General features: G+C 29.3%; 1 protein-coding gene across 2 annotated transcripts in view; it reads left to right on the top strand.

Moving 5' to 3' along the window:
• LOC142332378 (calpain-1 catalytic subunit-like) overlaps nt 1-21,686 on the top strand; it is a 455,312-nt gene that overhangs the window by 139,447 nt on the left and 294,179 nt on the right. For both annotated transcript variants that reach the window (XM_075378804.1, XM_075378795.1), the window contains exon 2: nt 17,277-17,361. In XM_075378804.1, coding sequence (XP_075234919.1) covers nt 17,277-17,361 — 85 coding nt within the window. The remainder of the gene's footprint in view (nt 1-17,276; nt 17,362-21,686) is intronic.

Below are 21,686 nucleotides of genomic sequence, written 5' to 3'. Positions count from 1 at the left end.
TGAAATGAGAAACTACTCTGACTTTCTGATAAGCCTGGAATGGTTGTAGTAAGCATGTTTGATAATGGCTAGGCCATTTCGAGAAGTTCTGATATCTTGTCTCAGGTCGGCTGCAATCGTTTGGTTATAGCACTTCACTAAACGATAAGATGGTAGTATTAGGAAATAGCCCACCAGGCTGGTCTAGTGGTTAACTCGTTATTGCAAATCAGCTGATTTCGAAATCGACAGTTCTAAGGTTGAAATCCTAGTATAGGAAGTTAATTTTAAACGGATTTAAATACTAGATCATGGATACCGATGCTCTTTGGTGGTAGGGTTTCAATTAACCACAAATCTCAAGAAGGGTTGACAATACTACACTTCATACTCTCATCATCCTCATTCATTCTCTGAAGTAATACTTTACGGTGGTCTCGGTGGCTAAACAGAAATAAGAAAGCATTAGTAAGTAAATCCAATGGAATTTGTTTAGATTTATTTTTTGATTGCTTATAAATTTGAGAGATTTTAAGAAAAATTACCTTAATTTAAAGTAGGAAGGTAAATCATTAATTTTATTTCAACTTTTATTATTTTCAATGAGTATGATAATGGCCAGGAAAAAATAAACAATTAAAAAATGTATTATTTTATATTAATATACTACATAATTATCTCATTTCATGTTACAATATGTTATTTTTATTAACAAATAACAAATTATTTTGTATATTGAAAATTACTAAGAAATATATCAATTATGTAATGAGTAAATACATCTGTCATAACTGGAGATTAAACTTTAGAGATCATAACTAGGTTTTTTAACTGCAAGATAACAATATTTACAAATAGTTACGGTACATTTAAACTAATTTAACTGACATCTTGCACGTGTATTTTTTTTCAACGAGTCATGAAACTCAACTTTTTTATCTTTCTTGAAGATTCACAGTTGGAAAAATTAATTAAAAAGTTGTGATCAAGATTATACCCACTGATGTAATTAAAAAAATTAGTTGCTTAATTGAAACTACATAAATATATGTCAAAACACACACATATACACAAATATATATATTCACAGTGGGAGGTGTTGACCAAAATTATGTAGTCTGCCAATTATGTTGTTTGTTCTATTATTACTAATAATAGAAAATATTATAAATTATTTTTAATTCAATGAATGAAGGAAGTGAAAACAGGCAAAAACGTTCAAACTGCATAATTTTTGCGATCTACTGTAATAATTTCAGTCATACCTCTGCTGTTTATCAACTCATATGATCAAATTAGGTGGCACACTAAAACGCTAAACATTTTATTTAGTAAAACATAATTTGATTGATCTAGTATTTACAGAGCTATTAATAAAAAAAAGAAACATTAATGACCGTCATTTTAGAATTTTCAAAGATAAAATTTTCAAACTTTTTTTGGTTTTAGATGTTGTCGATTATATGTACATAAATATTTTTTTAGTTCAGAAAACTATATATTTAATGGGACTGAAATGATGTGTTGAATGTTAGTTTGTCATATTTCATTCGAGTAATTCTCTCACTTTTAGCTTCATCGGTTTAACATCCCAACCCTGTAGGGGAAGACACCCGCCTTGTGACGATTCCGGTTGCCACACCATCCCCATTCCTGTCCCTGATGGGCTTTAACGGAGGTCGTCTTTTGACCCTGTAACTTTTTACATCTCACAATAATAAGCCTGGTCTCGATGGAATGCCACCGATGGAAACGCCTCGGTAGACACTCACATCAGTGAATTATGACTCAGCCTTTGCCTTCGCTGTAGGCTTCTTTCGGATATCTTGATTGTCCTACTTCGTTGCCCTCTGAACTAGCTTACCGAGTTCTTCGGTTTAATAGTCGAAACCTTGCTAAAGATCAGTTGCCAATTAAGTAATTTAACAATAAACTACAGCTGTCGAGTATGTATGGTACGTAAAAGAAGCCTATTTGAAAGATTTTGTACGTGTACATTATGAAAACATTATACCTACTGACATAAATCTCAGGAGACATGATTAATCTTGTTTTATTGATGAGGATATGGTGAAGACTGAAGAAATTCTGAGATTTTTCTGAATTTACTGTTAGTAACATCTTTACAGGTTACGGAATGAATATCGGATGTCTTGTCAAATGAACTTATTTTTTTTTTTACAGAAAACTTTTCAAATAAGCAGACTAATCGTACAGAGAGAGACTAATCGTATATCGTTTTTCGATTTTATTAGTATGTTTTCAAACAGCGGTTATGTTTCTATATGTTATAATAATAGTCACAGCACGCGTTGTAGAAGCTACTGCAGATCCAAAAATGGATTAACCTGTTTTTAATATATTAACTTCATAATGATTTGTAAGATATAAAAATACTTTTCGAAATGTGTCAATAAACAACACCCTAACTATAAAATAGTTTACGTTATTTCCTCTAATAATATTTACACATTCTTAATTTGAATGCAATTTGATGTTTCATGTTGACTCAATTTTATTGAAAAAAAAGCAAATAAATTGTTTTTATTTATAAAATGTTACTTTTGTTTTGATTGATGTTTCAGGTAATAATTTTATATCGATATTTTATCATATTTTTTGCGAAATAATTTATATGTTTCTGTGTAAAAATACAATAAGCTTGTGAGGTTAAGAGGACGCAGGTTGAATGTAACTAACCCACGGTGTTGGTCTAGTGGTGAACGCGTCTTCGCATATCAGCTAATTTCGTAGTCGAGAGTTCTAAGGTTCAAATTCTAGTAAAGCCGTTTTTTTATACGGATTTGAATAAATAGTGGATACCGGTGAAGAAGATGAGATTGGGCTTTAAAATTAACCACACATCTCAGAAATGGTCAACCTGAGACTGTAAAAGAATACACTTCATTTATCCTCATTCATCCTCTGAAGTAATCCTCACGGTGGTTCCGGAGGTTAAACAGAAAAAGAAAAAAAGATGGAATATAACTAGGCGAATATGATTTTAATATAATGAGTAATGACGGTAACAAATTATACAAAGCTATTTTACTGAACAATTAATTACAGAGGAAATACCTGAGAGATCAACTAAAAATCATATAATTTAAATAAATATTAATATACAAATAGGTGGATCATCTTCATAAAAACAGTATTATGCTACATTTAAAAAAATACATTTTGAATGATACATAAGATTAATCATCCAAAAGAAATCATTAAATTAAAGCCTTATTTAGTGTTGGTAGTTACGCCTTAAGGATGGCATTGCAGTTCAGACAAGTTATCGGGTAACGTGTTTAACGTCCTCAGGCGCGTCGTCTGCCAGATGTTCGGGTCAGCCCGGCTGGCACGTGTGCTGTTTTATTACCATCTTCGAATCTTGAGGTGATAGGGAAGTTTGAATTTCATTCAACGTTCCTTCATCACAGCCTTGCGAAAAAAAATTAATACTAACTTAATAAAAATATTAAGGCAAGTATTTTTTGTCAGTTAATTCAATAAATGGGTGCTGCAATTAAAATACGCTAAAAATTATATTATTTTCTAATTAATTTATTTTTAATGATTAGGTACATTTATTTGTCTTGTCATATAATTAGTCCTGACAAGTTTTCATTTGCAAATATTATATCTATAAAAATTATTGTTAATTTACATCGCGTTTAGCTTTCTCATGAATTTGAAACGTAATAAGTAGCAGTGGTAGCCAAGATCTAGATAGAATTGACTTTCTTCCCTCCCTTTTTTTCTGCTATACTACGCCAGTTTTCGTTTATTAAGAAGCATTAAAGAACCTTTTGCGATAGACTGAAAACAAACTCGTTTTTTACCTATTTATTTACTTTTCTTTAGAATCTTTAACATCCCATGCGTTATTTAAGTTAAAACGTTTTACTGTTTTCTATTAACTGGTTTCGTTTTTCATTTGTTGCCCTTGATTACTTTGAACAGTAGCTGAACTAATTTCTGGGTGTTTACAATTTTCAAACAAGACACTAATGTTAACAGATTCTATTATTAAAACTAGTTTTCAGAAGGTGATTAAAAAATATATTCATAATAGTTAAATATTCTAGTTGCCATGAGGTTTCAAAAGATTACTCTTTTGACAATTTTCAGAAACTTCAGTTGAACGCAAACTGGAATGAATTACTACAACTATGTTCTCTCGCTGTTTGCTATTCTCTCTAATGTATTATTAATAATATCAATACTACTTACTCAGAACTAATGTGCACCAACACATTTCTGCATTATAAACCTTGACTCGTAATATTTCGTTTAAAATAGAACCAAGTTGAAAGCGGAGGTTTTTTAAAATACGGATATTGAAATGGAGCTTGTCTGTGTTCGGAAATAAATCCTGCTTTATCAGATTAAATGTAAGAAAAATTATCAGGAAAACATTTTCCGTAACTAGAAGAAAAAGTAAAATTATAAAATAACTTTTAAAAGTTATTTATCTCTTGCTTGCAGTTGATTAATTCAAATATAGTAAGAAACCATTCGGTTTTTCCCTTGAAGTGTGTTCAATTAAAATTTTTAATAATCGTACAGAATTCAACATATTTGATTCCAATTTCTTTAATGTTTGGATGAAATTTGATTTGACGGGCTTGACGCCTTGCTAAAAAATAGAATTTTGCAACTTCACACGCGCGCTGGTAAAATTACGTTAAACTATGTTTAACCATTTATGTTTCAAGTATTAGTTTCATCCCCTTTTTTATCTTTGTTTGTTTTTCAAAAAAGAGAATACGAAGTGAAAAGATTCACTAAGAGGGAATAGTATCTTTTCCAAATTCTTTTTACAGTCTTGTTCTGAATAAAATAACATTAAAAGTTATAACAAAAAAAAAAAAAAAAAAAAAAAAAAATCTAGTACGCTATTTAGTTTTTGATAAGAGATAACGTCAAATTATTCTTCCTGCAGTGAAAAATATGCTAAATAATTTGGTAACCAGAATTTTTGAAAACTTTAAATTAAATCAGCATAGCGATTTAATTCTTACGATTCTTTAATATTCAATAAATAATGTATTCGATGAGAATATATTTATTAAAATTCTCTGCGGGTTTTACTCAAACCTTAGGTACCAGGCGCCTAAACAGGATAATACGCGGAAGACGGAAACTTCTTAAATGCTATTATCCATAAAACGAAAAATAAATCAAGTTTTTTTTAAAAAAATATTTTCACAGAAAGTCGTATTTTAATAATAGATTAAAATAATAAGTAAAAATAATAATAATAATAATAATATTAAAAACTGAGTATAAGATTTTTAGTTTTTATTTGATTGTGAATTTTGATAGTAGAATATGTAGCTGTAATACATAATACTTTAGATCGAGTTTATTTCCACATTCCATGCGTACAGATTGGATGCTTAGAGTAACAGATAAAAAGTGGAGAATTAGTCGAATGTAACTGAACAAGATAATTCAGGGTCAGGAAGTACATAAAACTTATCGTCAGCCTTCAGCCCGCTTGACTTGCATGGATGGCTTGCACAGTGTAGGTTCAGCCGGTTAAAAGAAGAAGAGGGGAATGATGTAAATGTCCCGCTACTCGAATGAACTGGTGACTGGTGAATGTTGTTCGACGTACACCTGACGCTAGTGGTAAATAACGTTAGTACGCTCATATATTACTGCTTTATGGTGTACTCATTACTCGGTCCTTCAGTATAACTGTATTCAATAACATTCTGATAAAACAGTACAGTAATTATAAAAAAACTGTATTAGAAAGAAAGGTTTTCTTTATCTACGGCAGATACATTCATACTATGAAACTACAAAATTATTTAAAGTATAAGTCCCCGCAACATACATCTATTTTTATAAAAAATTAAACTGTTAATGTAAGAATAGAATACGTATTTTATTTTAGTTTTATACGTATTGTATTGTACTTATTTGTACCTATTCTATTTTATATGTATTTAATTTTGTACTTTACAAGTGTTACAAAATAACAATCTTGAATTTATATTTATATTGTTTAAATCTACATTACCAATATACTACTTTTATGTTTTACTAAGTTCTAGTTTTAATTTGAAATAAGAATTAATTACTATATGACTACTATGAGTTCTTTTATTGCTCCATCAGTGCGATCGGCTTGAATGTAATGAACTTGACCGCAACTCTTCGTTGTTGCTCTTTTCCAGACCAATAATACTCCATGCTAATAATTCGGTATCTATCTAACATAATGAGGACGAAACCAAATTAATATTTCATGAGTTTTTTTTAGAATATGTTTTACAATAAAGTATGTATATAATTCTCGGGGAAAACGTTTCTATTGTATTTTTAAGTCTTAAGAATAATATAAAAACCAACGAATGTCACTAACGCCGATAAACTGCCGATCAATTACCGATGTTATTCAGAATTTGTATATTTATTGTATTCCATGTAGAATTACAGTAAATTTACCGTAAACATCTTCGCCTATCATTACAAGTTACTGATAAGATTGTGTGATCGACTTGATTAATTTTTTTTCAAAAGACAAAAAAAAAATTGAAAATCCTCTCGCTAATACAGATAAATTGTTTCATATCCAGTAGAAATCGGTGTTGCTTATATTTAATTTTATAAACAACTTCGAAAATTTTTATTAATGGTTTTAATAGGTAACTTTTATTTAATTATTTTGTCTAAATCTACTTAATTACATAATAACTGGTTTGTAACACATATTGCTTAATGATGAAACTTAAAACCAAATTTTGATATTTTTACAAGTACTAAATTACAAATGACTTATGTGTACGTAATAGTCGTATAATTGTTATATTATTATTTGTAAACATCAAGTAAGTTGATAATGAAGCTAATATTTTCGTTATCAGAATTTTTAGTTACTGTATTCATTTAAAGTTCAAAGAAAACTCTTATGAAGTTATTTATATCTTAACGTTAACAAACCTGACGAGTAAACCATTAATTATTTTATTAAGGTAAGTAAATTTATCTTATAACACCGCCAGTTTCCTTACGTTGCTATAAAAAAAACAAAAATACCTTGTTTTTGAGTCAAACAACTGAGATAAAAGTTGAAAAATTGTGTTAGTTATCCATTTCTTCCTAAAAAATTTGAACTTATACTGATTAAGATGTATCTTATTTCCTTGAAAATGTATCTAGTAGAGACATAAAAGAATTACTCAATAGTGGAAATAATACTAATAAAAGTCGTCTCACTAGTTTTTACTGAAAAGCAACGCTTATCCTTTGTAGAAACCCGTTACTTTGACAAACCAAATTTGGATCAGATGGTCGTGGCGTGTTTTCATAATCCGTTCTCAGGCAAAACAATGATGAATTGCAACTCCTTATAGAGTTACTGATGGCTACCGAAGCAACAACTAACAGTATGTTATAAACCATTATGCTGACTTGCTCAAGTGAAATAATTCGGAATATACGTCTTTCTTGGAACCGAATTATATTAATACGTACAAAATCGTAGAAGCATTATATTTGACTTTTAAATAATAATTGTTTTGGAGTACTACAATAATAAATGAATTTATGCGGTTTACTCTATTATTAATACGACCATAAAAATACACCTAGTAAATATTTTATCTAAATGTAATAATTAGTTTCAAGGTAAAGAAATATATTTGTGTTTTACAATCAGGAAATGAACAGTAAATCTGCAGCGATTGCAGCGATGCAAAAGTTTTCTGTCGCTGACCTGAAAGCACCTTTAAGTAGCAAAAACAATTTCCCTAATTAATTTTGTTATCGTTAAATTACATAATATTGAAAAATTACTAAAATAAACTAGATAACGGTTATTATTTATTTAAATAAGTATAAATTTCTCTAAACATTCTTTAACCGACTTCTTAACCCATAAGTAAACGCATTTAGATATCGCTTTTGAAGCAATTCACTGACTTCGGCAGGCCTAGCAACCACAGCTCTGATATTTTTCAAATGGTCCTTTAATTACCTATGTTAAAAATAATAGTAAAGAAAAATTCTACTAGAGCCTGATTAGTACAATAAAAATCAACGTAATGAAGTATTTTGAAAATAATTAACATTAGAACGATAGAACATAAGCTGTTAATAAATTTCAAATAATGAACTATAAAAATTATTTAGGTATATTTATTAATCGATTGAATCTGTTTTGAATTAAATTACAAACATATTCAGCGAAACAGCTTCTCGTAGAGTGCTAAAGGTTTTGAATTAGAATTTGGGGCTATTTGTTTAACAGTGCTGCTGTCTTTGACTTCTGTTTGTAGGAGCCTTTAGGAACTAATAAACATTAAAATGTCACGGTAAACCGACTTGAATTAGCAACAATGATTTGAAACATATGTGATAATATGTACGCTGTTCCTACGTATGTTTGGACTCCTAAACTACTAGTTAAAAAATAACTGATACTAAGAGAAAAGGTTGACCGTTGACCTTTCGTAATTACTTTTACGTATAAATAACAATTTCAATATCGGTTTTAAAGATACCTTTTCTTCCCTTATCTTAGGTAATAAAGTAGAGTGCATATTTTTAGAACACTAGAAAAATATTAATGCAAGAAGTTATTTGAGTACCATGTAATTATGAGAGATATTTGATCTTCAGAATACTTTTTATTTAACGTATCTGATATGATGTGATTCAGTAAGTGATGTATCAAATAAAACTAATAAATTTAATTTGGTGTACTTTATCAATTTTAAGATTCATAAAATATAAATATTGACCAGATAAACAAATTAAAGTAAACTTAAAAAATTAGACAATTGTTTCTTCGAGAATGATAAGATGTTATTAAATAATTAATCGGTAGAGACAGAGGAATAAATTGATTTAAATAAGATGATTATCGAAAAAAAATAGAAAAACAAAACAGGAGATGAAAATTCGTTTATCAAACAGATTGTATCTATAATCAACAGGAAGGGAAATGTTGCCGTTAAATGATAATCCATTTACTTCAATAAGTGATCTACCCGAAATAAGCACTGCCTAAATTAAACAATGGTGAATAACTACATCAACAAAAAACATGATATATACGTTAAGCAATAATAAAAAAAAACGATTTTTGTTGGAATAAATACCTTTATTCTAAATAATTTAAAAATCCGTGGAATATTTGATTAAATTTTGGTAAGATAGATTTATTAATTTAAAATGAGTTCATATTTCAGTCAGACATAATATTTTTCTTATGCTACAAAATGTATTTCTTATCCAAAAAAAAGTACCAGTTGTAATATGGTGTCAGCTGGTGTTTATTTAATAGATTAAAAAATAATAATATATCCGATATATTTTAAGGACAGGTAATTTCATTACGTAAAAATAAACAAAACAAAAACGAGTATTGTTCAGTGTAAAATAAAATATTAATTTTTTTTTAATGAACAGAGGCTGACTTTGTAAATATAATTTACATATTTGTTGACAGGTCATATGAGTTATATCATTTAGGCTATAAAAACTGTCGTAATATATTACTTTCCCAACTAGAACTACAACTTTAGAAGGGAAAGGTATTGTAATCGATCCAATGTGGGCATATGCGGTTTTCACCGGATCTGACGTTTTGTCACAAAGGAACCCAAAAAAACCGTAAAACCGGATGTTCGTACGTACGTATATATGTTCGGTCGCCATCTAAATAACCTTATACCTCCAGAGCTACTGAACCGATTTTTATCAAACTTTGTCAGATTACTTCTAGATATGAAGCACTGATGCCATTAAATTTGCATCTTTAAAGGTTAAGGGAGTTAGGCTGTAGAGCAAGGTCACCCTCAGTATCTCGAGATTTCGCCTAATTAAGGTCTTATTTTTCATAGGCACTTTTTTTAGCAATTAAAAAATAATATTTGCAAAAACAACTTTTGCAAAATCGCACCTGCACCCCAAAAAATGCTCTAAATAAAAAGTGGCTAAACAGGTATGCTCATCAATAGTATCCCATCTCACCACAAGGAGCGCTAGTGTAGCACTAATGTACAGCTATTATAGTCGTCTGCAATATTATGACGTTACAGGTAAGAGGTAGAATTAAATGAATTAATAATAAATATTTTAAGTGTAAAAAAGTATTTAAAGTGTCCACCACACTCGCGCGAATGAAATACAGATTACGCGCGCGCTTTAGTTAGAATCATTGAATTAAATAAACAAAAAATACTATATTTAAATAAAATGAAATGAATATTTTAAATTAAGTTTGTATGTGTGAGTGTATAATCTGTGCATCAGAAAAAGCCGCGTGACTGGGAAGTCCTACAACTGTGTGGTCAACTTTTTTATAAGTAATTACTAAGCGGACAAGATTTAATATTTATAAATTCAGTAAATTTTTATTCCAAATGGTCAAAATTCAAAATATTCTTATCGAAAATGATAATAAAATAATATCATATAAACCCATACCACACGTATCATTTTGTCTCGAATGACGGTTGCAGAAATAGTCTCCGCGTCATACATGGATTTTAAGGTTTGATATTGTTGTTGTAATCATTAAACTGATATTATTAATCAATATATACACAACTGGTACCAATTACTTCGTTTTGACTTAGAATCTACGTCCAGTGAAATAAAATGATATAGATTAGCGTTTCTTAACCTGGGGGTCACGGTGATATGAAAGGGGGATTGAGAGATTAGCCTACATCTTTACACGTAAACAATAATGAAATCATTTTATGAGAAAAAAAGTCAATTATTATAAACATTTTCCTAACATTTACAAGTACACATGTAAAGAAGATAAATTAATTAGAAGGTTGCGTGCGTTTGTTTTTCATTTGAAAGTTTCTCCATACGTGGAACTATGTTAGAAACACACAAAAGCAAATTATTTTTAAGCGATAAAAGAAGATTTCTATATTTAGTTTTTAGCGCAACCATAGACGAAAAACCCTCGTCACACAGTTAAGACGTAGCGAAGGAGATTAATATTTTCAATGCTTCTGTAACTAAATTTCCACATTCATTTCGACGAGCAAGCCAAAATGTATCTGACTCTTCAGATATGAATTGTAACGTTATATCGGCAGAAATCTTGACGAGTTGGTTGTGAATCTCAACTGGCAAGTTAGCAGCTGCAACAAAGTTTTTACTAAATGGATTCAATGCATATCTCTTTCATAAATCATTTTTATCTTCCGGGAAATACTCCGCCCACTGAATTTTTAGCTCAAGCAAATTGGAATCAATATAATCGGAAGTGAGTGGAAACGGAACAAAATTTTTGCTTTAAAAACGAATAATCCAGATATCAAGCGCCTTAATGAAAGCATGAACTTTGTCTCTCATTAATAAAAGGATTTTATCACGTCCTTGTAAATTCAAATTCAAGTCGTGTAAATGTGAAAATACATCAGGTGAGTATGCCAACAACAACATTTACTCTTTATTCTGTAAAAGCATTGAGAATACCATTTGTTTATTCTAGAGAGATATTAATTCAGATCATAATTCCAGTGACCTGGTTAACCCTTTCTCCCAAAATAACCACCTGACTTTTGTATTGAAAATAAGAGACATTTTATTTTCGTCCATTTTATCACATAGTTCAGCAAACAGCGTATTCTGTAATGGTTGACTTTTAATAAAATTGATAATTTTTACAATGTTACAAAGAATTGTTTGAGATTTTCCGGCATATTTTTTGCGGCAAGAGAGTGTCTGAGAAGGAAGTTTTACATCCATTCCGCTCTTGATACAAGACGATCTTTTAATTTATTTTGAAAATCCGCTGTTCTTTCCTGTTATCGCCTTTGCACCATCATTGCATACTGCAATACATTTTGTTCAGTCACTGTCACAGTAGCTTCATAAAAACATCGTCCTGTTGTATGATCAGGTATTAATTAGCAAAAATGCATATTTTCTTAGATTGATCTGTTCCTATTGCATTCATATCTCACAAACCATAAGAACTGAAGTGTTTGCCATATTTATTGATTCATCAAATTGAATGCTAAACGATTCAATTGAACTCGCTTGTTGAATTGCCTGACTGCAAACATTGACAGCAATGTCTTCCATTCGCCTTGATGCTGTGTCGTTGGAAGCGGAATTTGTTTTCAGTTTTTTCTTTTGGTTCTTCCACACCTATTAAAACACTAACCATACCAATTGAAGCAGATAATATGAGGTTTTCTCCGATTGTGATGGGGTTGGACATCTTAGCTATTCTTAATGTTACGAAATAAGATGCTTCAAGCGTATTTTTATCAATATGACTTGATTTACTAACAGAAGCTCAAAGAATTCCTCAAAGAAATGGCTTTTAGCTCTCATTGGAGAGGACTTGAAAAAAGAAAAGAATGCACTGTGGCCTTCCATCCAGTGAGGTAACACATAATTTAAATAATTCTCATTGCACAATTTTGTCTTTTTACCAATCGATCCACTGGTTGGAGATGACTGTTTTTTCACAAATTTATCAATTTTGCATTAGAACTTAATTGAAACAAAAAGAGTTACACCATTTGGTTTGACCACACAAAAAACCGAAAACTTTATTATTATTTTCAATGAAACTACGCTTGTAAAACTTTAATTAAAGGCGTGCTTTGCATTCGAAACTAAAGTGACGTTCTGCAATTCCTTACGCCTCTTTAAAACTACTGAGAACACGACTTATTCAAACGTATGATAAGCATATTCGAACATGACCACTCTCACCGCGAATGATAGGCAAACAGACGAAATTACAAGGAGCACGTAAACAAGTTGGAGTCTGTTAATTGCTCATGTTTGTTTACTTGATACATGTTCATACCCGTCGCTTTTAATGCAGCTAAATATTTTTTATTTAAGTAGGTTTCTTTGGGTTGTGGTTGGGGTATCACGAACTATTCATTATACACTTTTTTTAAGTTTTGGGGGTCGTGGAGATAAAAAGGTCGAGAATCACTAATTAAAATTAACAAAGTACTTAGCTAAGAGTAATTATTGGTAACAAAGATTTAAGCACCTAACTCATGACGTGACGTCAGACTTATCGGAAGCCGTTCCTTGTATTTTTCTCACGCATAAACTATATTTATTTCATACATTTTTAACGATCATTTTGTACTCATTGATGATCACTTCTCATTGTTACATACTGTTCATGTATAAAAATTCCCAGAACAGTCGTACTAGAATGAAGAAAAAAGAGAGTGTTCATTTACTGTTCCAGTAAAGTTACGTGTTATTTCTACGTAAAAGACTATGAAAATCGTGCTGTAGGCAGAAAATTTGATGTTGCAGAATCCTGAGTTCGTAAGTGATGAAAGAAAGAAAACGACTTTCTCAAAACCAACAAAAAACGGGCATGTCGACGGAAAAACGCGAAATAAAAGAAAAACTTGGAGCACATACATGAAATGAACGTCAGTTTGGATTCGGGACTTTTACATAAATGTATCATATAAAAGTTCAGGATATTGAAGATGAATTAAATATAGGTAGGGATGAATTTAAATTAGTCTTAAATAGGTATGCTGCTTTTAGTTAATAATCGAGAAAGGAAGACAATAGCACAGCGGCTACTTGATGGTTACGAAAATAAACTAGCAAAGTCTCAGAGATATATCATTAATTTACGACAAAAGAACAATTATTTCCTAGATTAAATTAGGAATGCAAATCAGACACCGGTAACTCTCGAAATGCCATTGAAAACAACAATTGAAACTATAGTTGCAAAGAGAATTATGTAATTCAAATAGTTACGAACTACCATTTATGAAAAACAATGTTGCTCTCTGATGCTGAAAATTTTTGTGGATGGGAAAAATCTTCCCCATTTCTTATTTTTAAAAGAAAATATCTACTGAAATGTGAAAAATGTCTATGATACTGTCGTACGAGCACAAGGAAAGGGATGAATTAATTAGTACTGGGCTGTGTTAAATACGGCTGGGGTAGTTGACCGGGGGCTTTATTACGAAAATCTTCAATATTTGTAATAGATAGTTTTAGGGGTCCTATGAACTGATGATGTAAAGCGAAGACTGATTGTTGGAAAGTGTGTCATTCCTCGTAGAATGACATATTTTTTCAACCTCTAGATATCTGCGTAAACTGACCGTTTAAAACGAAACTCCGGAAATACAACCCAAAATGGATGGCCAACACGACACACGAGTCTAATGATCTGGTAAAATTAAAAAAAAAAAACATTTTCATACACTTTTGTAAGTGAATTATTGCGGTTTGGTCAGAAATATCGGATGATTTGATCAAAATATCATTCAAAAAGTGTTGTATTTCGGAACCTCTTGATGGAAGTTAGGACGATTATTTGGGGCTAAGGGATTCGAAGACATGAAATTTGTGACGGAAACACGAACACTATTGACAGTAATAATTAAGGAAAATATCGGCTATAATTTCTATTTTATAGCCATATATAATTTCTATATTATTATAAACCATTTAAAATGAAACTCCGTAAATTCTACACAAACTTGATGGCTAACACGACACACGAGACTATATCATCTGGTAAAATTAAAAACCGTTTTTGATAGATTTGGTTGATTTTTATTAAAATATCGTTCAAGTAATGTATTTTGAAATCATATATGTAACGCATATATTACATGCTGGATTTTTCTTTTATGTATTCTTATGATTATAAAATAATATCTTTGCAATTGCAAAGTTTATCTCAGAAAATCCTAAAAAAAGTCAGATAAAGTTAGAAAAATCAAACATATCTCTCTATATTACAGCTCTTTATTTTGTTTTCAGTTAAGAAAATAAAACTAATTTAAGATGTCAACAATTATTGAATATAACAAGAATATTAAATATTCCTTATACAGATGGTATTTTGGTAGTATTAAATTTATTCTTGTTAGAAATAAGTAAAGCGTGATCTTTTCATTGAAACACGAGTAGCATTGATTTTTTTATTTAATTTTAGTATTAAACATCGATTATTCTTTAACGAATTTTCTGTAAATAAGTGGTATGAAATAACTTACGTACATTAGAATATGTAAGTTGCATATAATAACTTCAGTAATAGGCATCATTTCCTTTCAAATAGCGTGGTGAATATGCTTATTATATAAGGTTTATTGATTTTAATGAGTGTAGTTTTCTTTTATAGCAATATTAAGAAGTTGAAATAAAAAAGCATTTTTCAATCTCTCTCTTATTTAAGTGATTTAATACTACAATATACGTCTACTCCATAATTTTGCTTGTTTAAAGATAATAAATTCCTCATTCTTACGTGTAAGAGAAACGAAATATTAGAAGATTATATCTGTACTTATCATAAAATTGAATGCTGCTTAAATCTTAAAACGCCTCTTATAATTTCAGAAATGCTCTAAAAATAATATCATTTATTCTTTTGCAGCATTCTTCTTTTGTACTAAGTGTTTTCTAAAATCGATTGTAATCAAAATATTATTTTTAATTATTTTTTACATTTAATGACACCTTATACAGAGCGTTTAAATAAATATTAATTAAAAGAAAATAATATTAATAATAATAATGTTTAGAAATTTAAAAAGTGCTTTCGCTACAAAATTTTTATTTTGATCCAACACAGATAACTTTTATCTACTCGTGTTTAAATCGGATTGTTATAGAGTCAAAACGAAATTAAGTTTAACTCAATGTGAGCCTTAATTATTAATGGTATATTAATAATAGATTAATTAATGTTTTCGAATTACAGATACAAAGAACATAATTTAAAATACCCTCTTTTATTTACTTCACTTCCTTCAATGGATATTTCCTTTTTTAGGTTTAGGGAAAAAGATGGATGGATTTAGACCAAAAATATGGTGAATTTTTGAAGAACTGCTTGCTTGGCAATTTTGTTAATTTGAATCTACCTGTGATTTCATTCGAGAAGTCTTTCTGATGCCTGTATTTAAAGATTAGCCTGGGGCTAAGGAATTTTTAGGGGTTCATAAAAAAAACTCTTTTTGGTTTTCGATATTCATTCCTTGTTTTCTCTTCTTAATAAAATCTTACTTATGTACATTCCACTGATTAAGATTTTGATCCAAGAGAGCTCAACGTTTGGTAAAACGAAACAGGACTTTGCTTCCAAATATAATTTTTTATTTTACTTTGTCGCGTATTTTGGTTTAAAACTTTTATTAACTGACAAATTGATAAAACTTGTAAATACTAACAGCATAATTTTTTTCTGCAATGCAGATAATGACTTTGATTTTAGTGAAAGCCTTTACAGTGCAACGTGACGGTAGTGAATCATACGTCAAAATAAGATTTTAATGGTTGCTGTTAAAACTGAACTCAATTTTAGTTTTGTTATTGTTGAACTAAAATTTTCTGGTGATTATTTCAATTATATAAATATAATTTTATATTATTAAATGTTTTGAAATATTAAATTTAAGCCATCGCTATTTTCAGTTGTGAAGTACATTAACTCTACTAAAGATAATCGGAGTCGCGTTAAAAGTCTAATAAAGTGGAATAGGTATTTTACTATATTTATCAAACAGAAATGGGTCTTTCATTAGAGTTTTTCTGAATAAGTGAAGTTTTAGTTTCCTATGTATTATAATTTAACTAAGCTGTAATTTAGCATGATTAATTAAATCATGCATAATTAAAAACATTAATTAACTGTATCTTCCCCTTAGATATAAAAAATTAAGTTTATTTTTAAGGTAATCAAAAGTAACTCTTAAGCTGGTCCATTTCAATAAAAAAAGAGCAAATCTAACCAGATTATGTGACATCCTGTTACAAATAATATGAACATTTACTTGAATAGCAGGTTGTTACGATTATTCGATCCTGGGAACTTCTTCGTATCACCTATCAAATATAATGAATTAATAATTGAAGAATAATTGCTTACCTAGAAATTTTACTAACTGTTTATAAATTAACGACAACCAACATTATAAATCAGAGGCGAAAAAAATGTTTTGTTCTACTATTTCTTTTTTTCTTCATTTTGAATTACAGCTATTAATTTATCATTTATTACAAAAAAAACAGAATAAAAAAAATTTAGAGGTAAATATAAGTAATCATCCCAAATTTATTTGTGTATGTTAATCTTTTTATATCGTTACATATTTGATTAATGGTGGATCTGTACTTATTTTATAAAGATTAAATTTGTTTCCCCTTTTACTGGAAAAGAAAAAATATTTCGTAAATGTAAAGATTTAAATATTAAATCTCATACATTAACTTTTTCTTGTAGCAGTTATCATTTGTTTGTCATAATTTATCTTTTTATTTAATTATTTTATTTTTAATTTCAGATGGAAGTGGAATATCTGGACCAGCTCGGAATTATGCAAACGGTGCAGCAAAGCGACATGAAGATAAACATTCTACTTTGTCCAGGTAGTAATTGCATTTATTCCTATCTGGTAAAGATAAGTGAAATGAATAATTATAGCTTTATTATTAGTCAGTATTTTGTTAAGGAATTTATTGAGGTTAACGATAATTAGATAAATCCTGCGTTTTAAATATTTTCGGGTCGGGTACAGTAAAAAAGTTTATGAAAACGTTTCCTTGATAACCACCATTACAAGGCATGAAACTGTACAATCCCTACAACAGTGAAATTAGAGTGACGTACTAAGAATTTGAAGTAAATAGGAGCAAGACATTTTTTTTTATCAGTCCTGGAATTCTAATCTCATAAATTGAACTCCTTTGAATGGTCGTTGTTCTAAATTTCAGTGCTTACATAAAATCCCTAAATTCAATATATAAGAGTAGGAGTTTGTAACAACGAGAATAGTCAAAAGAGGATAATTTTACTACATTCTCTCTCATTCTGCAGTGATAACAACCTGGAGTACATGAGTAACTGATACCGGTACTGAGGTGGTTGGCTACTTGTACTGGACCTCACCGATCTTTGAGGGCATGGATGATCATTGGAGTGCATGATTCGGAATGGTACACTGATCATTATGTCAACGACAGTGTAAATTTATACTGCAATTTGACGTATGTTGAAGATAGTGGTTGACTTTAACTCAGCTGTCTGATTTTCTGCTGAGAATTCGATGTTTATCTTTTTGGAAATGTTGTTTTTATCAGACTTTATTATTTGTGACTTTACTTGGATGACTTAAATATTTTGTGAATTTACTATTTGTTTTGTCTTATCTTTCTGTTTGTTATTGGTTTGTTTGTGCCATTAGAGGTAATGCATTTTATATTATAATATTGTACTTGAGGTGAGTTATCTTCGGGTAGTCTTCTGAAATGTTACTCTTTGCCAAATATTTTACTTATAGTCGCAATCCTTTTGGCGACCGATTGTAAAAACAGATTGCTTAAAAAAAAATGATTAATTAAAATGTATAAAATAGAGGAATTGATTTGTAAATAGAGGAATTCGTTTACAGTTTTTAATCATTTTTATGCGTAATTATACTTCGTCATACTGTACTACGAAATAAACACACAAAAAATCATTAATTGGTGAAATAAGAACAATTAAATAAATTAGATTATATTGGTTCATCAGAATTGCTTGAAAGGTGTAGCTTATTACAGTAGCTGGATAAAACATAGTCTTAGAATGTTTAGTATTAGGCTCATGTAGAGGACTGAAAGACATACGCAGGCTGAAATGGAATCCCATTCTGCCTGGCGTACCTCCTTCTGTATAAAGCAATTTCTTTATCCTCGGCATGGTGGTTCTTATTTTGAGAAATCCAGGGATCGTTATTTCGTTAAATTGGGGTAAAGTGTTAAAGTTTTGTTAAATAGGGGTTAAAGTTATTTTTTTAAAGTGAGAAGGCAAAAATAGAGAGACATGGGCCTATGTTAACATCAAAATTATTTTAGAATTTGAATGTAGGAAATATTTTGATATTTTTTGAGATTAACATATATTAAAACAAAACAGAAGGTACCTCAAACAAAATACGTGAAGAAAAGAATATTATTTTTCAGAACAAAATAAACAAAAGCAGTAATCATGAAAATTTTTAAAAATTTCTCTTAGCTATACTAATCTTTAATATATTATTAAAAATTTCTAACGATAAAGTGAATAATTAAATTGATTCATATTTTCGCACTGCATTTTAGAACCTTAGGTGTTTTTTAAAAATAGAATAATAGATTTGTCTATTAAACTTTTAAAATTGTTAATCATCATTTATTATTAAAGTTAATTATGAAAGGCTTCAGCGTAGGCTTTTAGAAGAAAATCTGTTACAAATAATTTAGGAAAAATAAAATTTTCTAAAATTGTTCCGATTGAAAGAATATAAATTGTTAATTAATAAAATAAAATAAAAAAAATTGTGCATCCTATTAAAATACACTGGTTAATTTTATTGAAAGTCCAGAATATTTATAATTAAACGTAAGAGGTTGTAAGGACAAAGGTCTAACAAACAATACCAGGATAGTTGTTCCTACTATGTTACTGTAATCTGTGTTACATTGCGAAAGGATTATGACCTTTGATTATGTGAGCGCTTACAGGTTGTTTTCGTTTCAATGGTGAACGTAAAAACCTGTTTCTGCTAATCTGTTATAGGATGTGCTGTTATTAAGAATTAAATAACGAGAGTTCAAAATAAAGTGTCTTTTATTATCATTTTTTTATAAGGCTTTTAATGAAACGAATTAAAATTACTAGTTCTTCATTACAATTTTATTTTATTCTTTTTATTTTTGTTTTCATGAAGTATCGCTTTACTTTTTCAGCTGTTACGAAACAAAAATATCCATTTCTAAAAAAATATGATTTACTCACTTTTCAGAGTACAACACGATTTAAGCCGCTAGAAATATTTACTTTAAAATTTTGATTAAGGCCATATAAATTATTTATGTTATACTATTACTAATGCATAAAATTTTTTTCAGTTTTAATAAATTTATATTAGAATCACTGTTACATTCAGTCAGTAAGTGAAGTAAAAGTTTAATCGTAGTTAATTTCTAATATGTTTCATGTTATCTTTCTTTTAATATTTTTTTTTAAATTAGTAAACATTTTATAATATTCTGCCACAATGTTAGTAGTTGGTTTATATATTAGTTAAGTTACTTCTATTAGTTGGTTATGTTACATTATTACTTCCATTAGTAATAGTAGGCAATAGGTTTCGAGTTCTCCCGCAAAATCGTGTAAACTAGCGTTATCAACAATTTTTTTTGTCATGCTTTTCGGATATGTGATGTCTGTAAAATTTATTAAAAAATTAAAATACAGTTCATTAATATACTCAATAAATGCTGAAAATTAACTATAGTAAATTAAAAAATAATTCCCGGGTATCCTGGAAAAATTTAAGAATTTGCATCGTGTGTACCAAATACAAAAACCTGTTCAGCTCACTATTTTATAGGTATAAATTAAGATAAAGAACGGGGATCTTGAAAATTGGAACTGTCATTTACTTATGCAGCGGGAGAGAGTCTATGAGTACCAATCAAATGTTCATCCTGTAGTTTTTAATCTAAAATTGTACCTTTATAGTATTATTCTATCGATTAAGTATTAGACTAACAAATTATTCAAGAGATGTGAATCCTCTGTTCTTAGAAAAGAGTAGAATACGCTGCATGTTACATGGATTTAAAGCCCAGAACATATAATTTTTTTACAAGCACCTTGCAACGTCCAAATGTACCGAAATTATCTTTTTCATTCCTTAAAAATAATTTCAGCATTGAATTTTAGAGTTCGTATCATATTTCTGTGTGATAATTGCTACCTAGAAGATAAATGCTACAATTTTTGGTGATAAAATATATTTTGTAAATCTACTTTTGCTTTTTGTTTTCATAGAAACTGTTTTTAGCGTAGTTATTTACTGAATAGAATTTGCGAGATATAAACAAACAAAGCAAGTACTTCTGATTGCTCAAGATGTCAATAATACCTTAAAATCATTAATTAGGTAAATAAAATTGTATTTTGATAAATATGTATCGTTTTTGGTTGATTCTTTGATTTTGAATGATTCTTTTTTTGGAAAGTATTGCACAAGTTATTAACAACTAAAGCAGTCCTTCCGTCTTCTCCATCGCATCAGTGAGTCCTGGCAAGATCAGATTTTGAAAAGAATAGTTTAGATCTCTCTAGCGAATGAATTCAAGCCACATGAGGATATAATTAATTTTATATGACGAAATAGAAGAAAACATTTCTTTGCACTCCCTCTTTTATTACATGAAAGCAATTTCGCTCTAATTAAAGAAATACCACGTTGTTAAATAATTATAGACTACTGATATTTTAAGACAACTATCTAAAATTACAATTTTTTTTTCTCGCTTTTCTAGTTTATGTAATTTAAAAATTTAAAAAAGTACATAATTTCCAATCCAATCATAGACCCAGAAAAATTCTTAATGATTCGGTATTACATCAATCAATCAGCCTTCTCTCTTTTTATATAAATTTTTTTAAAGAAAAAAAGCCTAATTCCTACTCCAACTACCCAGAAAGTTTTTCCATCGATAAATTTTTTCAGAACGAAAGATTAAATTTTTTCCCAATTATATCTTGCTATAAATTATTTTGCTGCAAAAAAAATAAAAATCTTAACTCCGTTGAAGAGATTAAAATACCACAAGTACTTTTTTTGTATTGTGGCATGATGACTTCTTTATGTTTCCTTAGTTGGTGTAACAGCAATTTTTACGTTACCGCAACCGGTAACGTCAAAATTAATAATAGA

Source organism: Lycorma delicatula, chromosome 1, assembly GCF_047948215.1.
Source record: "Lycorma delicatula isolate Av1 chromosome 1, ASM4794821v1, whole genome shotgun sequence".
Taxonomy (NCBI): domain Eukaryota; kingdom Metazoa; phylum Arthropoda; class Insecta; order Hemiptera; family Fulgoridae; genus Lycorma; species Lycorma delicatula.
The sequence above is the reverse complement of the archived record's forward strand: the minus strand, read 5'-3'. Positions and strand labels throughout refer to the sequence as shown.